The sequence below is a fragment of the Nilaparvata lugens genome, chromosome 7 (assembly GCF_014356525.2).
Source record: "Nilaparvata lugens isolate BPH chromosome 7, ASM1435652v1, whole genome shotgun sequence".
In the NCBI taxonomy this organism is placed as follows: Eukaryota; Metazoa; Arthropoda; class Insecta; order Hemiptera; family Delphacidae; genus Nilaparvata; species Nilaparvata lugens.
Window position 1 is genome coordinate 29669317 of NC_052510.1, and position 23711 is coordinate 29693027.

The 23711-nt window shown below is 34.5% G+C and overlaps 3 protein-coding genes across 5 annotated transcripts in view; 2 read left to right on the forward strand and 1 right to left on the reverse strand.

The window, feature by feature from the left end:
• Positions 1-23711, forward strand: part of LOC111045510 (neurobeachin-like protein 1) — a 400901-nt gene that overhangs the window by 254839 nt on the left and 122351 nt on the right. The gene's annotated exons all lie outside the window — the stretch shown is intronic.
• LOC111047940 (larval cuticle protein A2B-like) lies at positions 15215-23386 on the reverse strand. Of its 2 annotated transcripts, XM_039432475.1 has the most exons (3): positions 23168-23386; positions 17960-18505; positions 15215-15361 (listed from the first exon to the last, which is right to left on the reverse strand). In XM_039432475.1, the coding sequence occupies exons 1-3, from the start codon at positions 23297-23299 to the stop codon at positions 15311-15313; spliced, it is 729 nt and encodes a 242-aa protein (XP_039288409.1). In that variant the 5' UTR covers positions 23300-23386; the 3' UTR covers positions 15215-15310. The 2 variants fall into 2 exon arrangements, with proteins under 2 accessions (XP_039288409.1, XP_039288410.1); XM_039432476.1 differs by lacking the exon at positions 17960-18505 and having other exon boundaries at positions 15215-15907; positions 23168-23240.
• LOC111045509 (cuticle protein 7) overlaps positions 18035-23711 on the forward strand; it is a 62140-nt gene continuing 56463 nt past the window's right edge. Inside the window, exon 1 of the mRNA XM_039432477.1 lies at positions 18035-18053. The gene's annotated coding sequence lies outside the window, so the exon portion shown is untranslated. The remainder of the gene's footprint in view (positions 18054-23711) is intronic.

Here is a 23711-nt window from a genome sequence, read left to right on the forward strand (position 1 = left end):
GTTTTTGATATCAAACAATAGAATACGATGATATCTCCATAGCCTCAACAATATAATATTGGCTGCATTGTCCATTGTCAGAAAGGTAAGTATTGCAAGTCTTTAAAAGTGAAGAATCGGATTTGAAATCAAAGTACAATAATTGTATCAATATTTAAAAGTGAGGTAGAGTAATAATTGTTTCTTTTTTATTATCGAATTCCACTTCTTAATGCAATACAATCAACAATAATAATAGGAAAATACAGCAGAGATCTAAAGTTTAAGGTAAGCCTACTGGTGAAACTCAGCCTTGACTGAAAAATTCCTAGTAATTTTTCCGTAATTCATTATTAAAACTTTTAGATAATTTCTCTTCAATATCAAACCATATAGAGAAAACATTAGGCCCACTCAAGATTGAATCTTCGAATGTTTTCTCTATGATTTAACTATTTTCAGAGCAATATTTTGTTGTGAAAATGCCGGCAAACCGACTTCAAGTTTGCCGCTATAGGCTACACTATATTATAGTAGCCTACATACGTTACCTGACTTACAGGCCTCTTTGATTAAGAATATGCAATGGCCGAGAGCATAAAGGCGTAAGACATCAGAAATCAAATCTCAGTGAATTTACAAACATGATCTAGGTTCGAACCTCGGTCAGTGACATTTTTTTTGTCGATGAATTTCGACTTTAATTAGCTATTTTTTATATTAGTTACCGTAATTTAAATTTCAATCAATTTTTTAGATATATTTTGAGACAAAACTGTGAAATATGCAATTATATTAATTATTTAATCACATTATCTCAAAATAGTAATGAAAATTCTATTCATCCATCTATCCATGAGATATTGCACCAGGCGCAAAGCGCGAGATATAAAAATTCAAACAATTATTCGAAATATTAATAGTATAAAAATATTGTCACTATTGTAAATTATTAATTAGTAATATTGAAATTAATTGACAGTGAAAGTTGTCATAACCAAGATTCAAACTATCAAAATAGGCTGTTTGAATTTTATTTATTTTTTAATTTCTTATATATTGGGAAGTTTTTTTTTGGTGTGGCGAAAAATAGCGTTCGCACCATGGGCAAAAATGTATTTCTGCTCTCAATCTTTTCTAGTCCTCGGCCTACGGCCTCGGACTTAAAAACCGATTTCGAGCCGGAAATATCTCATTTTCGGCCTAGGTGCGAAATATACTATTCTGCAGATATCTAAAATCATGAAAAATTGAAGTTTGTAGGAAATCAGCATTATGGTAGTTTATTTTGTTAATTTCAACACAACGATTTTTCGTCAACACAACACAGAATGTTCTCTGATGGGTTGATTGGATTGGCGTATCGACGGCAGCCAGACCTGATAATAGCGCTCACACTCACATTCCGGGACGACACGTCACAGTGCGATAGGACAGAAAGCTCTATGTTTTTAGGATTTTCTCTAGACATTTTAAATTGATAAATTATTCATTAATTTTTGAGAAAACAAAACAGGTCAATGTAACTTACTGAGCGCGAGGTCTAATGTTCACAGAACTGCTAGTACTTTTAGTGTCGTTCAGCGAGTTTTCCAAGGATGAAACCTAGTGCAATCGAATTTTTATATCATAAACCTACTATGTTCCAAATTTCGTGAAAATCGTTAAAGCCGTTTTCGAGATACGTTGAACATAAATAACCATGTATAAAGATATAAACAGATATACAGAAATTGCTCGCTTAATATAATTTAATAGGATCTATGATGTTATAAAGAAAAGAATTGGCTTATACAAGTGCTGAATACGGAATATATGTTTCACGCATCAAGTCTGAACTACGGAACTGAATAACTTGAAATTTTGCATGAAGTTTTTTAATTTACCGAGGATGATTGTATACCTATTTTCAGTTTTTCAAGTTTTCAGTTCGTGAAGTTTCCAGTACGTCAAGTTTTCATATCTTCATTTTGCAATTTGTTAAGTCTTTAGTTTGTCAAGTTTTCAGTTCGTAGAGTTCTCAACTTTTCAAGTTTCCAGTTTGTGATATTTCTCTTGAACTTCAAGAGAAAATGAATGATGAAAACCGCACATCAAAGATATTCCAAAGACATAAGTTTCAAAGATATTTACATTTGAAGATACCGGTATTGATAAATCATACAGAAATGGAATAAATAAGACATCGGAAAAGAAGACAGATCAAATAAGTATGTTCAAAGTGTTAAATATGTGAGTAAAGGCTACTATTAGTGTTCACTAACACTTGAAAAAATAAAATTTGATAGTTTATATTCTTTTAAATTTCCAATGTACTCATTTATTTCATTTTTTATGATTTTTTAGTATCTTTAAATGTGAATATTTTTGAAACATCGATGGTTTGAGATATCGATGTGCGGTTTTTGCCATTAATTTTCTCTTGAGATTCTGTTTCGAAATCATGTGAATTTAGTTTTTATGAATCAATTAACTTGAATTTAATAATGAAGAAAAATTATTCAATTTGTTATTCAAAGTTTACGCAACAGTAAAAGCCCAACCAGACAAACTTTCTCCAACTGAATCCGTGGTTTAATTGGTAGCACGCGCGACTCAAATTTGCGTGTTCGAGACCAAACAAACCCATTTTGATTTTGACAGAAAATTTCAAATCTGTATGATGAAGATAATCCACTTTATTTGAAATGATTGACCGAGCGAAGTGAGGTCTAAGATTCAAGTCGACGGTTTGCCATTTCTCTTAATGTTTAAATGTTTGAATTTTTAAACGTTTGAATGTTTGAATGTTTAAATGTTTATATGTTGCGCATTTACGGCGAAACGCGGTAATAGATTCTCATGAAATTTGAGAGGTATGTTCCTTTTTCAATTGCGCGTCGACGTATATACAAGGTTTTTGGAAATTTTGCATTCCAAGGATAATATCAAAGGGAAAAGGAGCCTCATTCATACGCCAATATTGGAGTAAAAATCAGACTATAGAATTATTCATCATAAATCAGCTGTCTAGTGGACTTCAATACGGCCCGTTCAAAAACATCGAACATCTTGAAAATTTATCTTTATATCAACGTTAGTAGACAGTTGTCTACCAACTTTGTCTTTCCATACGCTGAGGCCATGATTCTAGTTTGGAGTTCGGAGTTATTGATAGAAAACATTTTTTTATTTTTCAATCTGATGATTCAAATTGCAAAAAGTATTATTGAAAAGAAATTGATTTCTAAAATCATGAAAAGTGAGAAATGAAGTTTGTAGGAAATCAGCATTATGGTAGTTTTTTTTTTGTTAATTTCAACACACCGATTTTTCGCCAACACGACAATACAGAATGCTCTCTGATGGGTTGATTGGATTGGCGTATCGACGGCAGCCAGATCTGATAACAGCGCTCACACTCACATTCCGGGACGACACGTTGATAGGACAAAAAGCTCTATGTATATTTAGGATTTTTTCTAGACATTTAAAATTGATACATTATTTATTAATTTTTGAGAAAACATAACAGGTCAATGTAACTTACTGAGCGCGAGGTCTACTGTTCACAGAACTACTAGTAATCATTCTATTTCATGAACTTGAGGATTTAGCATTTCACAAAACAAATTTCCTTCGGCGTAAAGCACGGGTTTCCTGCCAGTATGTAAATAAAATGAACACAAGAATCGGATTCTTTATTCCCGACTAGAAAAATCCCTATCAAAAGTATTGGTGTGAATTTGAATGGAGTGACAAGGAATTGACTCTTATTGGCACTGAAATATAACGTTTGTTAGATTTTCCTTCTGTGCGGATGAATGCTGTGAACACGGAGCAAAAACTATTATATTGTTACTTCTTTCTGTGCTTTGAATTTCTGTCAATACTTGGCGCATTCTACTGGACAGTTGCAGAACTGTTTGCAGCCACACTTCCAGTGTTAATTTAAAGACAGACTCAGAAAACGAGCAACACCTAAACAATATTCTAAGCTTTCGCTTTTCGCATTCATCCTCACATTAAAAAACGTTATCTTTTTTTTATTTGGAAAAAAGCAATTACTTATTAAAAATACCTAGTATTTCATAGAGTGGTCAGAGTGTAAATCTACTCGAATTCAGAGAATTCCATATTATTGGCTGATACCCATATTAGTCCAGTCAATGTATATATACATTGGTGCATGCAATTTATATTGTAGTTCTGATTTTTTAATATATTATTGGGTACATAAGAGAAGTCCAGAACCAATTTCTACATGCAAAATTTCCTTGTGCTAGATACAGGGTGGCCTAAAAACCTCGTATTTTTGGCTCATTTTCCAGTTTTCAGCTATTTCTGCCAAATCTTGTAATCGGACAGAAAAATTTGCTCCCGCCTTTTTTCTAGATTATAAAATTCTGAATAGAATGAGATCATTCGGAACTCTCTATCTCCAATGAGTACTGAGTTATTTTTCAAAAAAGAGTTAAATTTCAAGAAAAAATCAATTTTGATGAATTTTAGTTTTTGATCAACAACATCTTCCTAATTTTCCAGCGCCTCTCAATAACACCTAATTTTCAGCTTCATCCATCATCACTAACTATATTGTCCTCACATTGATATTTCGCACAATGATATAAGTTCATGAGATTATGTTCTATGAGAATCACCCGTTAGATGCTCTTCATTTCAGTATTTCCTAGAGGAGAGGCGCGATTAAGGACAACTCAAGGATCAAAATTTCAAACACGTATTACTTTTGACACAATGCTCAGATTTCATCGTACTACACTTCATTCTTCTCGCCTCGTCAAGGCAGTTCAAAATCATGCATCATAATTCAAATTCTTTGAAAAATGGAAAATTTATTGCTGAGTGTACTTAAGCCCATATTCCAATACACAAAAAATGGTCAATTTCTATATTCAAAGCTGTATGTCTTGTCAAATACTTCTGATAAAATTTCCTAATTTAGTGAGGATATGGAAATTTTCCCCCTCTACCCACTCCTATAAATAATACTTTCGATTCCAATACAATTCGAAAGTTACAGAAGATTTTTAAAATGGCGATTTCAGTTTTTACATTTTTTTCGTGATTTTACTGTTGATTAGGAGTTTCTAAAATGATTCTGATACATCATAGGAATTGACAATTGATTCCAAATTGTAGATAAATTCATCCTCTACGAGATCAGTTGCCTAAAATCCATCTTGAATCACTTTTCCCTATCATACAACTGCCAAAACCGTTAATATGAGAAAAATATCTACAATATCCGGATTTTTTTTCAACAATCAAATCTCACTTTACGAACACGTTTTTTCATGAATAATTCACAGTAGATGAGAAAGAAAATTCTATTGTACATTTCAAGTTCAAGTAATGATTTTTATAATAAGGGGTTACCGAGATACATAGCATTTTTTGTGTATTGGAATATGGGTTTGAGTACACTCGACAATAAATTTTCCATTTTTCCACCGAATTTGACTTATGATGCATGATTTTGAGCCGAGAAGAATGAAGTGTAGTACGATGAAATCTGAGCATTGTGTCAAAAGTTATATGTTTTTTAAATTTTTATCCTTGAGGTGTCCTTAAGCGCGCCTCTCCACTAGGAAATACTGAAATGAAGTGCATCTAACGGTTTATTCCCATAGAACATAATCTCATGAACTTATATCATTGTGCGAAATATCAATGTGAGGACAATATAGCTGGTGATGATGGATGAAGCTGAAAATTAGGTGTTTTTCACAATACAAGGATCATTATTGTCAGGTGTAACTGGAAACCTATATGAGATAGAGCGCATCTACATGATCTCAGATTGAGAGCACAAAAATACGCCCATTGGGATTTCGAATTATACATCTCAATGATAACAATCGGAAGATATTGTTGATCAAAAACTGAAATTCATCAAAATTGATTTTTTCTTTAAATTTCACTCATTTTTGAAAAATCATAACTCACTACTCATTGGAGATAGAGAGTTCCGAATGATCTCATTCTATTCAGAATTTTTGAATCTAGAAAAAAGGCGAGAGCAAATTTTTCTTTCCGATCACGAGATTTGCCAGAAATAGATGAAAACTGGAAAATGAGCCGAAAATACAAGGTTTTTCATCTGGCACAAGGAAATTTTGCATGAAGAAATTGGTTCTGGACTTCTCCTATCTACCCAAATAATATATTAAAAAATCAGAACTAAGCATGTAAGTGATAAGTGGAAAATGCAACTTTCAAACCACCCTCATCCCTTCAGCACATGATGTAGGGTTTGGGATTTTTGATATGCTCACCTCCAAACTAGCTTCAACAAAGCTGCAAAGTCGAAAATTGTGTTCCAAACATTCCCTCCAAATTTCATTGTCAACTGATCTATTGTTGCTGAACAGAAAATTTCACTCTCAACACTAAAACAGCTGCAACAGTTGTAGGGAAATACGAAAGATAGTGAAAAACTACATCAAATTGGAGATAATTTGATGCTCCATCAGCTAATAATCATCACGGATTTTTTCCATCAATCGTTCAAAAATTATAAGGCCGAAAAGATGAAAAAATTGGGGGCAGAAGTGTTTTTTCAAAAAATTATTCACCTTCAAGAGCGGATATCTCAGAAACTATGAGAGATATGGAGCAAATGTAGAGGACAAAACTTGTTTGTAATTTTGTAAGCTTCAATTTTGCACAGAACACAAATGTTCATAAGATCCATAGTTTCCGAGATATAAGCGAAAATGAAAAAATGGTACTTTCAAGTCACCCCCACCCCTTTAGCACAGGGGGTAGGGGTGAGGACTTTTGATATGTTTATCCTCTTACTATCCTTTAAAGAGCTGTGGAGTTGAAAATTGTGTTCCAAACTTTTCCCTCTATAATCTTTCGTTGACTGGACTATTAATACTGCTACTCGTATAATAACTGCACAACTCGAGTTTGTTGATCTATTATCATACTCACTGTTTGATTCCGATAATCACCCAAATTCGCATCTTATATTTCCAAGCTGAAAGTATTTAGAAATATAGTTCTTGCAATGACATTCCAGAGGACCAGATCACATTTTAATTATAATAACTTCCAAGAACTGCTTTGATGACAATTTTAATAACATTTTATCAAACTTAGAAAACGTCATATTAATTTTTTTTACTCAACTCTCAATTGCTGTCGTCTTGACAGTAGAATTTCAGTTTTCTCTCTAGTTAGGTAGCTTTTAAAGTAAATTTTATAATGAATCATTGATGAATTATTATAGGACTACTTGATAGTTTTCTGATTGAAATAACTTGTATCCTTCAATAGATATTTCTCAATTTCCTCCTATATGAGTTAACGTGTGTCTATTATAAGATTAATTCACGAGGTTTAGTAATTCAAGTATATGCCAACTTCATTCCTGCCAGATTCATTATGGAGGCTCTGTTGCAAGATTAGCTTCTTCTTTGCGAAAGTTTCAGTATAATTTAACAAAAAAATAATGGAAGTTGCAGTGTTTGTTGTGAATTACTACAGGTACATCAAGCCTGTCCTGAACCTTGAATTCCGATTGTAGGCTAGAGTAGAGCATGTGAGTCGTTGGTCGTTGTTGCCTGGAGCATCACACCTCACACCATCAAAGTTGAGTCGAGTGATCCCTGAATTTCAATTGATTTCCAATATGTTTATCATCGCATTTGTAGTTTTATTGTAATCTTCGTGTTTTCACAGTTAAAAAAAGCAGCAATATTGTCTTGTGTCCTTCACATTTATAGTGTACTTGTTTTGAGTTTGAGTTGCCTATACCTGAGTTATTTACAGTGAATCAGAATTACGTTGATATCCTGTTTTTATTATAATTATGTAATGAGGATGAGATTTTGAAAATTTTCTGTGAAGTACTCTGATTTCTGATGGGTTATGGATTATTGAGACATGGCTCATTATGTGAAAGATTATAAAATTCCATCTGTATGTGAAAGATAATGAATCATTATCGTTCCTCAATAAACAATTTTGTCAAATTCCTTATGAACTTGATAATCCTGTCACATTTTCATTAAATACTTACACGTATATAAACACAAATAATAATCGACTGTATTACTGTACAAATAAAATTCAATGTGTAGCCTACCTGTAGATTACCGATAAAAAAACAATTCCGTCTTATATTCACTTTCAACCATTTCCATCAATTTCTGTAATGGAGATAACTTTACTGGGTTGAAATGATTATTTTTCAAAGTCAGTTCATCGAACATGAAACTTGTCACTCAGCATAAGCTATTTGCCTTCTTTTGCAAAATAATTGATGTTAATGGCATTTACCAATCTCATTTATTAGAGCTTAGAGCACAAATAAAGAAAATTGAAAGAAAATTTGAAATATGTCACTTGAAGTTTCTTATATTTAGATGGCCGGTCGGACAAACCGAGTGGTCTGGACGGTCACAATTTCAGTCTCAAAAAATTTCATTTTAAAAATCTTATGTCATTACCCACACACATGATAAAACGTATGTATTATCCAGGAAAGGAGTCCGTTATCATTTTTTTTTCATTTGTATTTGTAAGATTTTTATTGTAAAGGAGACATATTTGGGGATACCCGTTGTCTCCATTGTGAATGAATAAATAAATGAATTATCACTGAGAGTATCATATCTTGTCTACCCTCTGTATGAATGAGTTGAAACGTGCAATCAATCCTTGATAGTTTGATAACATTGGAATCAAGTTGCATAAATAATTATTATCCTTTTTCACTTATATTTATTTTATTATTATATTTTCTTACAAAATTTCAGAACCGTTCCAGTGGGTGGGGCAAAACTTCTTACATCGATGTATTAAAAAATTGGATCAAACAAAAATTTATGAACCTTTATAAGTGCTCCAACGTTCTGAATACCCAACAATCAGTGTTCTTTCATTATGAACTTACCTTTCTCGTGATCAATAGCTTTATCTGTAGATATAACCATATAACTTCGGTGTGGTATATAAAACAATCAATTCTAGATTGTAATAACGGTGCAAAGTTGTTGTAAAACTTCCATATGCAAACTGTACTTAATGGTGATGGTGCATTATGTGTAAGTTGAATTAAGTCACGCTCCTCTACTGACCGCTGCAAATGTCAGGGTCTAAAAAGTCGTGTTTGACTTGAATAAAAGGAAATAAACCTCTTCATGTGAAATGAAATTCATGGTGAATTGAGTCTTACACCTGTTAGGGCGTTTCTTTCCACTGACATTTTTAAGAAGAATTTGGGTGGCAGTATTTTACAGAAATTGTGCCGAGCACTCCTTTTAATTCAAGCCTTTTCCCAAGTTATAATAGTACATTTAATACGCAATAGACTAGAGCCATTATTGTAAGTGAGTTAGCGAAATAAATTATTTTCTCTCTCTATTATGAACGGCCATGACTTCGAGTTTCCCATGATAGATATTTAAAAATTGTGGCTCCGAGTCGTCGAGGAATGTAGATTATGGAATTATCTCTAAAACTTAGCCTTCCTGTCGCGACATAAAGTGCGATAAGTGGGAAAACAGCAAGCATTGAAATTATAACAAACTACCGATTTTGCAGTTACTATTTGGTCCAAAGGCTCTAGAAGCCACGCGACGATTGGTCAAATTGATTCCCTTTGCCCAATAGGAGACCTGTTTCTAAATACAGTAGTGGGGATTCCCCAGTCGAGAGACCAGATTACGTTTCGGAGGACACTTTGCTAGGAGCACTACGAGAGTAAAGATGTAGTCACTATGTTTCGCCCTTTTTGGGCAGGTTTATAAGTTTATTTCAGTAGTTAATGTAGGAGCTAGTTTTATTTTTTATTAAAGTTTAAATTTTCCAGTAGTGCCATGTCCTGAAAGGTTTAATTGTGTTTCTTCATCATGTACGAATAATTGTTTCTTCAAATAACCGCTAAGGTATGTAAAATAAGGTTAAACTATAATTTAGGGAATTTAATTGATTGAAACTTCCATAAGAGTATTGAATTAATTAAGCCTGTTATTTTTCAAGTTAATAATATTGATTGAGAATAATCCTTTTGATTTTATTAGTGATGGAAGATACTTATACATTTTTTCTAAAGAAGTATAGAAAGTTTTCAGTTACGTTACATTTGAGTTATTGTTTCTGGAGATATATTATCGTAGAGTATTGCTGAAAGTCAGGAAGATAGCCTTTAAATTGGAATGAAATTTTTAAGATTATGTTCATATTGAGTTTATGACATTTTATAATTGTATATTTTTTCAGACTCTGTTTTCTTATGTCATTAAGGCTTTCGAATAATTTAGTAAATTTTTATGATAGAAATCTTAATAGACAAAGAAGAAAGTTTTTCTTTTCCATGAAATTAATATTAATAAATGTTGGCTAGCGCACAAGTTTCCAACAATACTAGTCGAGCTACTATATGAAAAATTATATTTGATTTCGCAAACCAAACGAAAAATATCATATAAAAGTTAACATCATAATTAATGAAGTATTCATTTTCTAAAAGCATTATATTAATTTATTACGGGTGTTTTCATAAATGTTGCATTGTATATTAATGACACTCTGGCAAGTAAATTTGTTTTAAATCTGTTAAATTTTGAGAATGAAATCAGAACGTCAAGATAAAATCTAAATTGAATAACAGAATAAACTCCTGTTTTAGCTTTTGATGAATTGTAGGAAGAGTTAGAAATTAATGCTGTAATACATTTATTTACAGCAGTTCATGTGTGTCCCCAAACCAACTTCTTGTACTACCACCCCTTTGGTTCCGCAACTTTATGTAACACCGCTTCAAGACACCCGTTCAGACGACAGGTCTAGGGACGTAAGAGGACGTCGCCGTCAAGCCAAATTCAACCGGTAAAAGCTCACCGCCAAAAACAAGGTACTGTAACCCCGACGATAAAGCAACGTACAGACCAACGAAAGTGCAGTGTAGTGAAACAAAGGTTCATTCGAGAATGTCAATAAAAAGTGTGGATTCAAAATTATCATGAAATGGGTTATATGGGTTACTATCGACGAAACTTGGGTTCAACGGGTTTTTTCTTTCTTGAGTAATTTCATGTTGAAATTAATTGGTTATTTTATGACTGGTCTTGTTTGGTTTTGTGACGTATTGCTATCTAAACGGGGATAGTAATGCGCCCCCGAATCAGATGAAGAATGTCAACAAAGTAACATGAAATTGTTGTTTCTGTTGTTCGATTTTAGTTGCCAATGTTTATGGAAGCTGTTTGTATTTTTCAATTATTTCGAATTGTAGTGTTATTCTATAGTATAAACCTATTAAATCAGGCATGGCAAGATTAATTGAAGTTTTCTTGACTCTAGCCCGTTCACCTGCATGAATTAGGTATAGACTCAGGTATTTTCTAGATGTGTCGGCCTATTTCTAAATTCTAAATTTTATTCAAAATTGTCTTCTTTATTCATCTTTAAAAAGGTAAAGGCACAAAATCCAATGACTGTTTGAATAATAATAATTATTATTTTTGTTGCGTGAAGCCACAAATTTCGAGCAGTGCTCATGTGGCATAAAACTTTTCTTCTTTCTTGAATCTTTTGAGCAGGATGCGTAAAAATACCTTCCATATATTTTCTGGAGGTTTATTTTTCTGTAGATAGAGGATAGACGAATAAGCGAGATGACGAGTCAGTGTTCAAAATAATTGTCGAGCTACAGATACCTTTTTCAATAGCTTCAATAGGTGAATTGATCTGAACCAAGGTATGCCAAATCTCAGTTCCCAATAAATTTGTTGAATTAGGTATGAAAAAAGTTACTGAAATGGAGAACAGTAGTAGCTTCTCTCCTCCAATTCCGATCGAAAATGATGATAGTATGCCTGATTATTCATAATTAACAGAAACAAATTAAGAAGTTACAGTTGAGCATAATAAGACATGAAAATGTTATTTCAATGAAGCTTCAAATACGTATATCAAACAAGATACGTTTTCTTATAAACTCCTTATTTCTTCATGTATCACCATTATAGGCTAAAATTATTATCCCTGCATTAGAAACATATTATTCGCTTTTATCTAGCAGCATTGAAAAATACTTCTAAAACAAATGAACTTTTGCATGGATCAACTTCACCAAAGGAATGCTGAAAGTTAAGATGATTCTCAAACAGGTTCGGCAACATTCTATGGAATGCAAAAAAAATCATTGAGACAGACCGATTCCAGACAGCTCCCAAAAACTAGAAATTGACAATCGTCAATTTGTCAGTCCAAGAACATTTGAGAATTCTTTATTGAGTTTTTAGATACAGTACTGAAGTTTTTAAAACCCTTATTTTTCAACTGAACATTCCATTGCGGAATGTGCCACGCTTGATCTTTGTTCTATTTTTATTCAAATTATTTTGAAGATCTTCTCTTCTCAGAAGAATGCAACTATTGAATTATTTCTTTCCACTTGTCATTCATTGTAAGCTAATTGATATTGATTCGAATTCAAATTGCTGTTCAAGAATTCTTTTTCTGTGTTTCTGTCTTGTGGATTCTTCAAGCCATGTTTACATAAAAGTTGTCAGCTGAGTTTTCAAAAATTGCTGCGATTTCTTGCCTAAATTCAAAATAAAATTGAAACACTGCGAGAGTTGCTATCACAATGTTTCCCTTCAAATCCAGGCTGACTACGCTCTCTGAGAAAAAAATTGACAACGCTTGTTGCTCTACATTTAAGATCAGCATCTTGTTTTCTACAAGAAAATTGACAACGTTTTTGTAGAAAACTATTCATGGGCAACATTTTGTTGACCTTTGGTGTGAACGCAGCTTTAAAGGTACAAGGATTACCAAGTTTCATGTACGGTATTCATTTGATCTATTTGCGGGCATATGTTTCAACTAGCGCTCATCAGTATCATTTTTCTTTTATTAAACTCCTCACTTTTAACTCAATCTATGTTTTCTCGTGTATTTTCCTGAATTCTAGCGGTTCTTATTTGTTGATCAACGTAAACATCCCTCATAACCATGACCATAAAGTGCCAGTTTAAACGAAATTTTCTTTCAAACTGGATTAAATCCTCAATACTAATATGGTATATTTTCCCGGAGTTGCACAAAGGTCTTTTTAATGCACACCTTCGCACAAAGGTCTCTTTAACTTTTAATCACGATTAAATGCTGAATTTTGATCGAGATTTGCACTAATGCAATGGATGGATTTTGGTTACACATAGCAAAAATTCCAAGCGATAACGCCGATTAAAACTAATCATCTTGAACATTTTAAATTCCGATTAGGTTTCAACCAAGATTAGCTGAAATGAAGGAAATTTGGTTGCACTAGAGTAAAAATCGAAAATTAGATGATGAAAAAGCCACATCAAAAAATCCCTCCCACGTTCCCTCTCAATCCGAGGCCAACAAATTTGCAGTGATCCCCACCACCTTGACCAGTACCTCAAAAACTCCACCAATCCCTCCTAAAATTTAACTTTCCTGAAAGGTTGTCACAGAAATAAATTTCCTCCAAAACGGACACTAATCTAACCACAAAAAATTCCTAAATCCCTCAAACTCCAAAGCTTTGTACCACCTACTTCCCTGGAATCGAAAACCGCAAACCTGTCCTTAAAGATCTGTTCCATGTCGTCTCCTCCAATTCCTCTACCAAACACCTTTTCCAGCAACCACCCACCCTCATTTATAAGCATCCTCCCAACATCAAGAAAATTTTTAGTAAATACATACTCCATACATACATACATAACTCCATACATACTCCATGGGTGGTCAACAGGGGGGTACCTCAGGGTTCAGTTTTGAGACCACTACTGTTTAGTCTGTATGTAAATGACGTAACTGACCGGCTCAGACACTCCAGATTTCATCTTTATGCAGACGACCTACAGATTTATAGACATTTCAAGACTGATAACTTTGGTGAAGCAGTTACTCTTATGAATGAGGACCTGACTGCTGTCTCACTCTGGACAGCACAGCATGGATTGAAAATTAATGAATCAAAATTCAAAACAATCGTTATAGGTAATAGAAGACTTTTGAACCAATTTGACTTCAACCACGGACCTTTCATCGAAATTGACTCAAATAGACTGAATTATAGTGATAACATTACAAACTTAGGACTTACATTTAACAGACACTCAGACTGGACTGAACAAGTGACAAAGATTTGCAACAGGGTCTTTGCAGGCATTCACTCACTGAAGAGAATTGGAGCTGTTATTCCCTTACGGGAGAGAATACTGCTTATGAAGACCTTGATATTTCCGCATTTCCATTATGGAGATGGGGTCATACAGGACATGACAGTGGCTCTTTCTGAAAGACTGCAAAGGGCTCAGAACTACTGCGTGAGATTCGTCTTTGGTCTTGAAAGGGACGTCTACATAATCCCTTACACCACTCAGATGGGTATTTTGAAGCTTTGAGACAGCAGAATTTATCATGTGCTGATACTCCTCCACAAGGTTCTGGCAACTGGGTCTCCTCTCTACTTGAGTCAGAAATTTCAATTCCTCGCAGGAATCACCAGAAGAGATATGAGGCATGGCGCAAGCCTGTTGAGCATTCCCATCCATCGCACTGTGACATATAATAGGTCGTTCTGTGTGATTGCTTGCAGACTTTAGAATAGCTTACCCGCATCTTTGAGGAGTGTGGAGAGGCGGACACTGTTCTGAAAATTTCTGATTATATTGTAAGTTTCTAAGTATTTTTAATCTATGTCGTGTGTTTCCTGTTTCAATGTATATTATAAAACTTCAAAGTGTCTTCTGTTATGTGCTACAAATAATAATTATGTATGTGTTTTGCCTATAAACTGCTCTGGTTGCAATTCATTGGCAATCAGAGAATTTATTATTATTAGAAAGTCAATGTCACAATTTTTTTCCATCAGTACTACTACTTTACTTACCAAACTCAATGGGCTTCTTCAGACTTTTTCAGATTCCAATTGAATTTAATAAAGATATGCTATTAAATTCAAAGTGTGGAACTAACTATGCTTTGTACAGTATCAGACATTTTTAGTCATTGAATTTGAATACATATTCTCTTTGAAATTCTCCATTCAATTGACGTTCAATACGTTTGTACTTTCGAGTACAGATTTATTTCTCTCATAGACGAACAATGTTGTACTAGTATACTTACATATTATACTGGCTCAAATGAAGATCATTGAATCATGCATTCCATCGACCAATAAACTATTCATTATCTTTATTGTAATACCAGGAGGAATAAAATGCAAGTATCACAAGAAGTGTCAAGTTTATTACAAATATATAAAAAACATAATTTTATTTAATGAAAGAGGTGGTAACTTGCTTAATAGATTGTATGCTATATGTTAATGGTAGTAACCATGTCCACCAATTCTTGCGTACGGGGAGGCAGCAACCTTAGCTAGGGGAGCGGCAGCATAACCGAGGGGCTGTTTGTGGACGACGGCGTTGAACCCGTTGACGGGGTCAGCGGTGTACTCGACGGTCCTCTTGGTGCCATCGGGGTCAACAAGGGAGTAGCTGCCCTGGACAACATCTCCGGATCGGCTTTCGTGCTGGCTCTTGGAGTCTCCGGTCAGAGCGTCCTGAACGTCATAGGCGTAGCTGTACTGGGGGTTGGGGTCGTAGTAGTCAAGGGCTGCAGCCTTGGCTGCATAAGCTGCAGGTCCAACTGCACCGTAAGCAGTAGCGAAAGCTGGTCTAGCTGCGTAGGCTGCTGGTCGCGCTGCGTAGGCGGCGTAGCCTGGAGCTGCGTAGGCACCGGGAGCGGTGTATGCAGCTGCTGCGTACGCACCCGGAGCTGCGTAAGCGCCATGGGCTGCGTAAGCACCTGGAGCTGCGTAGGCTGCAGACCTGTAAGCTGCTGCAGCTGGAGCGACCACGGCCGGAGCTCCCAGGTAGCCAGCATGGGCCGCCGACACAAGGCCTACCAACGTTAGCAACTGCAACAAACATTGACAATATCAGCCTACAACAAAATACACGCGAAATTAGATATCAACACAAAATAAATTATTACCAGTTGAAGTTGCAGGTCATCTGTTGAATTCTTCCAAATTGATAACTAATTTTGAATTTTAATGTTAACAACCAGTCTACTAATACTAAAAATAACGTCATTTTTCATGTAGGTAGCAGTAGCAAAAGCACACTGCAGACGTTGTTGAAACGTAGAATAAAAGTCCCAAGTAACATGATGTTGGAATACAATATTGGTTTTGATCTTTGCTAATTATTGAATTTTGAAGATGGAAGATTTCAATACTAGAAATTGCACTCAAACTTCAGAAATCAGGTTGGAGCTAGAATCACAAAATAAGCATTGTTTGCCAGTGTGTTCGGGTCAGTTAAAAAAAGGAAGAGAACACCTTGTATTATTTACTTATCCATTCCAAGATGAAGAATCAGTAAGGAAAATCAAATCAATTCAATTCAATTTTATTTCCATCAACAAAATACTCACATTAAAACAAAAACATTCACATTACAATTCAATGAATAATGACTTTATTTGAAAGAGGAAGTGAAATGATTCAATGAGATTGAAAATCCTGTAAGACGAATATAATAAATGGGTACTACTCCTATGAAATTGAAATTCATTGGTAGTTATGAAAAATGCTTGATATTAACATGTTAGACAGGGGTGACAACTCCTCCCAAGCGGTCCCCTTAATATCGCAAACTTTAGTACCAACACCAACCCTCCCCTTAAAATGAGGACGTCATATTTATATAACACTGCTGACCTTTGTTTAGGACACCCCTTCCCAAGAATAGTTTGATTTGTAGATAAAAAATTTGAAATAAACTGCAGTTCTGATGATAAAGAATATTGAAGAAGTTTACTAACATAACCTCTATTCAGGAGAGTTAAACTGACCAAGTGTCTGAAGTTGAAAAATCATTTTTTGAAATATTGACTTAAAGTGGGCAATAATAGAAAGAAAATTGAAATAAGTACTGTAGTATAATAATTATTTGTTGGCCCTGAATGCAAGAGTGAGTCATAATAATAATCATTACATTTCATTTACATGTTGAGAGGTGCTTGTTAATTATTACGCTTCGTAAGTCATTGTGAACTTATTATGCACTTTAATATTGTAGTGAAGCTTCATTACTATCCGCCTAGACGCATACAGTTCGCGAAGGTACAAGTTAAACAACAGGTTTACTAACTGTCCAATGGGTAGTTTCCTGTTATTGGTCATAAATAATAGCTGTACTTCTTGAAACAGTTTAACCTTTTCAGTTTGGCCGCTTATTAGTACTTTAGTAGTATATTGAAGACACAATGATGAGAGTTGCCAATTACTCATACAATATGAATGACTTACAATCACTGAATGGAAGCTCAAGGTCGAATATGTCTGTTGTTAAGGATAATTTATGCAGTTTGGTAATAGAAAAAACTGTTAAGTGTGGGTGAGTGTATATACTTCACTAGAATAATATTGTTCTCAGTCGTGATCATATACGTACTGTTCTTTATCACTTTATATTACTGTTCCGAAAGCAAATAAATGTGTTAAAATGCTGTTGAAAATACTTCATCTCTCATCAAGATTTGATAATTTTCACCCTGACATATCACAATTTTACTCTTATCAGTAAGAATTAATGAAATGACATTATTTTAAAATAAATTTCTAATACAGTACTCTATTGAAAATTACTGAATTCCTAGAAAATTCTAGGAATTTATTTCTCTCATAGACGAACAATGTTGTACTAGTATACTTACATATTATACTGGCTCAAATGAAGATCATTGAATCATGCATTCCATCGACCAATAAACTATTCATTATCTTTATTGTAATACCAGGAGGAATAAAATGCAAGTATCACAAGAAGTGTCAAGTTTATTACAAATATATAAAAAACATAATTTTATTTAATGAAAGAGGTGGTAACTTGCTTAATAGATTGTATGCTATATGTTAATGGTAGTAACCATGTCCACCAATTCCAAACGGGGAGGCAGCAACCTTAGCTAGGGGAGCGGCAGCATAACCGAGGGGCTGTTTGTGGACGACGGCGTTGAACCCGTTGACGGGGTCAGCGGTGTACTCGACGGTCCTCTTGGTGCCATCGGGGTCAACAAGGGAGTAGCTGCCCTGGACAACATCTCCGGATCGGCTTTCGTGCTGGCTCTTGGAGTCTCCGGTCAGAGCGTCCTGAACGTCATAGGCGTAGCTGTACTGGGGGTTGGGGTCGTAGTAGTCAAGGGCTGCAGCCTTGGCTGCATAAGCTGTAGGTCCAGCTGCACCGTAAGCAGTAGCGAAAGCTGGTCTAGCTGCGTAGGCTGCTGGTCGCGCTGCGTAGGCGGCGTAGCCTGGAGCTGCGTAGGCACCGGGAGCGGTGTATGCAGCTGCTGCGTACGCACCCGGAGCTGCGTAAGCGCCATGGGCTGCGTAAGCACCTGGGGCTGCGTAGGCTGCAGACCTGTAAGCTGCTGCAGCTGGAGCGACCACGGCCGGAGCTCCCAGGTAGCCAGCATGGGCCGCCGACACAAGGCCTACCAACGTTAGCAACTGCAACAAACATTGACAATATCAGCCTACAACAAAATAAACGCGAAATTAGATATCAACACAAAATAAATTATTACCAGTTGAAGTTGAAGGTCATCTGTTGAATTCTTCCAAATTGATAACTAATTTTGAATTTTAATGTTAACGTAATGTTTTAACTAGTCTACTAATACTAAAAATAACGTCATTTTTCATGTAGGTAGCAGTAGCAAAAGCACACTGCAGACGTTGTTGAAACGTAGAATAAAAGTCCCAAGTAACATGATGTTGGAATACAATATTGGTTTTGATCTTTGCTAATTATTGAATTTTGAAGATGGAAGATTTCAATACTAGAAATTGCACTCAAACTTCAGAAATCAGGTTGGAGCTAGAATCACAAAATAAGCATTGTTTGCAGAGTTCGGGTCAGTTAAAAAAAGGAAGAGAACACCTTGTATTATTTACTTATCCATTCCAAGATGAAGAATCAGTAAGGAAAATCAAATCAATTCAATTCAATTTTATTTCCATCAACAAAATACTCACATTAAAACAAAAACATTCACATTACAATTCAATGAATAATGACTTTATTTGAAAGAGGAAGTGAAATGATTCAATGAGATTGAAAATCCTGTAAGACGAATATAATAAATGGGTACTACTCCTATGAAATTGAAATTCATTGGTAGTTATGAAAAATGCTTGATATTAACATGTTAGACAGGGGTGACAACTCCTCCCAAGCGGTCCCCTTAATATCGCAAACTTTAGTACCAACACCAACCCTCCCCTTAAAATGAGGACGTCATTTATATAACACTGCTGACCTTTGTTTAGGACACCCCTTCCCAAGAATAGTTTGATTTGTAGATAAAAAATTTGAAATAAACTGCAGTTCTGATGATAAAGAATATTGAAGAAGTTTACTAACATAACCTCTATTCAGGAGAGTTAAACTGACCAAGTGTCTGAAGTTGAAAAATCATTTTTTGAAATATTGACTTAAAGTGGGCAATAATGGAAAGAAAATTGAAATAAGTACTGTAGTATAATAATTATTTGTTGGCCCTGAATGCAAGAGTGAGTCATAATAATAATCATTACATTTCATTTACATGTTGAGAGGTGCTTGTTAATTATTACGCTTCGTAAGTCATTGTGAACTTATTATGCACTTTAATATTGTAGTGAAGCTTCATTACTATCCGCCTAGACGCATACAGTTCGCGAAGGTACAAGTTAAACAACAGGTTTACTAACTGTCCAATGGGTAGTTTCCTGTTATTGGTCATAAATAATAGCTGTACTTCTTGAAACAGTTTAACCTTTTCAGTTTGGCCGCTTATTAGTACTTTAGTAGTATATTGAAGACACAATGATGAGAGTTGCCAATTACTCATACAATATGAATGACTTACAATCACTGAATGGAAGCTCAAGGTCGAATATGTCTGTTGTTAAGGATAATTTATGCAGTTTGGTAATAGAAAAAACTGTTAAGTGTGGGTGAGTGTATATACTTCACTAGAATAATATTGTTCTCAGTCGTGATCATATACGTACTGTTCTTTATCACTTTATATTACTGTTCCGAAAGCAAATAAATGTGTTAAAATGCTGTTGAAAATACTTCATCTCTCATCAAGATTTGATAATTTTCACCCTGACATATCACAATTTTACTCTTATCAGTAAGAATTAATGAAATGACATTATTTTAAAATAAATTTCTAATACAGTACTCTATTGAAAATTACTGAATTCCTAGAAAATTCTAGGAATTTATATCCATACAATAAAGAAAATTCTATTATTGTGTAAATAACATTATTATTTATTCTATATATTCAAAGAATCAGACTTGATTAACCTTTTCTTTTTGAGAAATATTCCTTTTTGATTTTGTCGACCAAATTAAATTTTGAAACTGGATGAACTGGTCTTGGTTGTACTGTACCAGTGAGCCAAGGAGCTTGGAGTTTACAAATGATTGATTCTTCAATGTTCAATATTAGATCTAATTGACAAATATAATATAAGTAGCTCAATTGGCTGCTATGACAATCGCAGTTTCAACTCCGACATTGCTGTAATTAGCTCCTCCCATAAAAGGGCGTGGCTGTCACAGTAATGGACCAATCATAGTTTCGCCCAATAAGGGATATTCATTCCACTTTCCATTATCTATATTTGAATGAATTGAAATTAATTCATGCATATTCGTAATTAGTTCATGCATATTTCCTATGCAGTTTAAAAGTATTTGACCGATCGTGATGAAAGTTTGGGAATACATTGTATTAAAATTAAGGAAGGTTTTTGACCTGAATTATGTGGGTAATAGAATTTGGTTTCTAGGATTTTTGAATTCTGTTCGATTCAAGAGTATCTTGCAATCTAGGCATGGAGCCTTAAGTATTATTATCATTGAATATTTCAATAGGTATTTTGATATCACTATGTATTGCTAAATTTATAGCTGGTCTTCTAGTTATCAATATTCATACATTTATCATTTAACACTTTTTAAATTTAGGAGATGTGATTAATTAGTTTTTCTCCCCACTTGGATGTAATGAGCTGGTTTTCATGTGTCATAAGGAGGCCGAAAATGATTGTTTTCCGACCAGGCCAGTAAAATTTTTACGGCCCTAGGGCTGTAAAATAACCTTGAAGTCAGCTGATTCTGATTTGATGTGAACGTGTTTACAAAATGGTTTATGAAACGGAATCAGTTTATGCTTCTAGAATTGAATAAGTATTCTGCAATAAGATACTATCATTTTATTTGGATGAATAAAATAAAGATAAGATATATATTATAAACTATTCAAATTCGATTTTCAGAGTAGGATAGAACTTCTAACCTAAACTTCCGAAGTCAACGACAACAAGCATTGTTAACGTTGATATTCAGATTTGTCAAATTTCAAGTGTGCTAAAACAGCTGATCAAAAAAACTTTTCATTACTTGTGTTTATTATTCAAGAATCAAAACATTTATAATAATATCATCTTATTGTTATTTGGAAGAATACAAAAGTATAAACTCAACCTCTTATATAATTGAAAATAATCTTTTAGGTTATTTAGACAAATCAGAATAAAAAATAAACATCCTTTGGATAATTTCCTGATATTCAGATTACCTCAGATTTGCTAGAGCTATCACCTTCCTGTTTTGCTTTCGGAAGTGTCTAATAAACAATAATTATTCTCATATTTATTTATTGTTTATTTTTCTGTGTGGCGAAAAATAACGTTCTCAACATGGGCAAAAATGTTTTTCCGGCTCTCAATCTTTTCTAGTCCTCGGCCTACGGCCTTGGACTTGAAAACCGATTTCGAGCCGGAAAAGTCTCATTTTCGGCCCTAGGTGCGAAATATACTATTGGCTTCTCAAAGCCAGCATTGATTTTTTTATTGACTCACTAAGTATTCATATTTTATTCATTCAACTAACTTGTTGACACGAATTAATCAACTTTTCCTCAATCATAATTCTTCATGAAAGCTATTGATAGAATATGTGTCAGAGAACTAAATTATTGAAATATCTTCGTTAGCATAGAACCACAAAAGAGCAACTTAATTTGAATGAAAAATTATTCCAGTGTGATATTTTGAAACTATAGAATAGAATTAAGTTTTTATTTGATGACGTTGCGAAGTTTGGTGATTACCACTGACAAAATTAATTGCTAATCTGTGTTATTGGATGGGCATGCTAATTGTCGGTCGTGGCAAATACAGATCCATTGGAAGCTTAAATTATAATATCCCGGCTAGGTGGGGACCTAAGGGACTCAGAACCCACAAAAAGCCCATATGAAATCACTTTATTCTCTTTTTTGCAAAAATTATGATCAAACTGATTCCCATTTGTTTTTCAACTCACCCCATTTGAATTAGATTTACTTCCTGATTTTCAGTTGAATGGATCATTCCCAACACTCTATTTCATGAAACAATAGAAGAAAATCACCCTCCCCCCTTATCCGGAAGACTGCTTTGATCGAAGCTCTTTTTTCAATTGAAGTTCCCCTAATACTGCTCACTCACAAAACTACTAGTCAAATTTGGAATCAATCAACATTCTTATTTAAGAAAAATTCTTGAACCCTTCACTGTATAGAAAAGATAGCATAAGCTATTTTTATGTTATCTTTTCTCCATGCCTTCACCCAATTCAGAATAGACTACCTGCTCATTGGATAAGGCAAACTATCTTCATTAATTAATTGTAGATGAATTTTAATTTTGAAAGAAAATTTAAAAATGTTCACATTTGAGCTCCAATTATCCAAACTTCTATTATCCCTATAGTCACCGATTATTCGAATCGCTTTTAGAAGAAAGTAGTTAGAATTTCCGCTTATCTCCATGACTTCCAAAAAAGTTCCAGATGCAATAACATTTTTCTAAGCAAAGTTTAATTCATACAGTTATTTAACTGGTTATAATTAAAGTAAATAGGTTATTTATGAAAGCATCGAATAATTTATTACGAATATAGTCCAGTACCAATGGATTAGGATAGTTTAAGTTCTACTGTAGTTGAATAAAAAGTGTGGTTATTTTACTGTAGTTGGATAAAACATATAGTTATTCCACTGTAGTTGATCGAAATACCAACTCAACATTAGAAACTTGTTGCAAGTGAAATGTGGAACTTACCTTGAAAGCCATAATGCCCTGATGAGGTTGAGAAGCAATGAATGTGTTGGTGGCAAGGTGGTGAGGTGGTGAGTGTGCTGCTGCTCTGGAAGGGTGAGTACTTATAGTGGTGGGTGATCCTCCTACTAGCATCCAGGATCAGAATGACCTAGGATGCAGTGCAGGGGGCAGAGGGGAAGTCTAACCAGACAAACGTTATTCGTTGATTGCCTAATTGACTTCTTGCAGGCGTCGTGTAATAAGGAATAGTGCATGTACATGGTAGGAGATGGTCAGTGTTATGGTTGCCTGGGGGTATTTAACACGACCTCTCTACCCGTCGATCGGTCAGATATCAAGGACACGCTTTGCCCCTACAGTTTTTTTTTGCAACACCTTCTTCTAGGATACTTCTTTTTCTCCTTCTTCAACTTAATTTTCTTCTCCTCCTCATCTTCCACCACCATCTCATCCTCCTCCTCCTCATCCACTTCTTCCTTCCACTCCTCCTCCTCCTCATCCTCCTATTTTCCACCTTATTTCTTCGCCCACTTTCAGTCTTTTA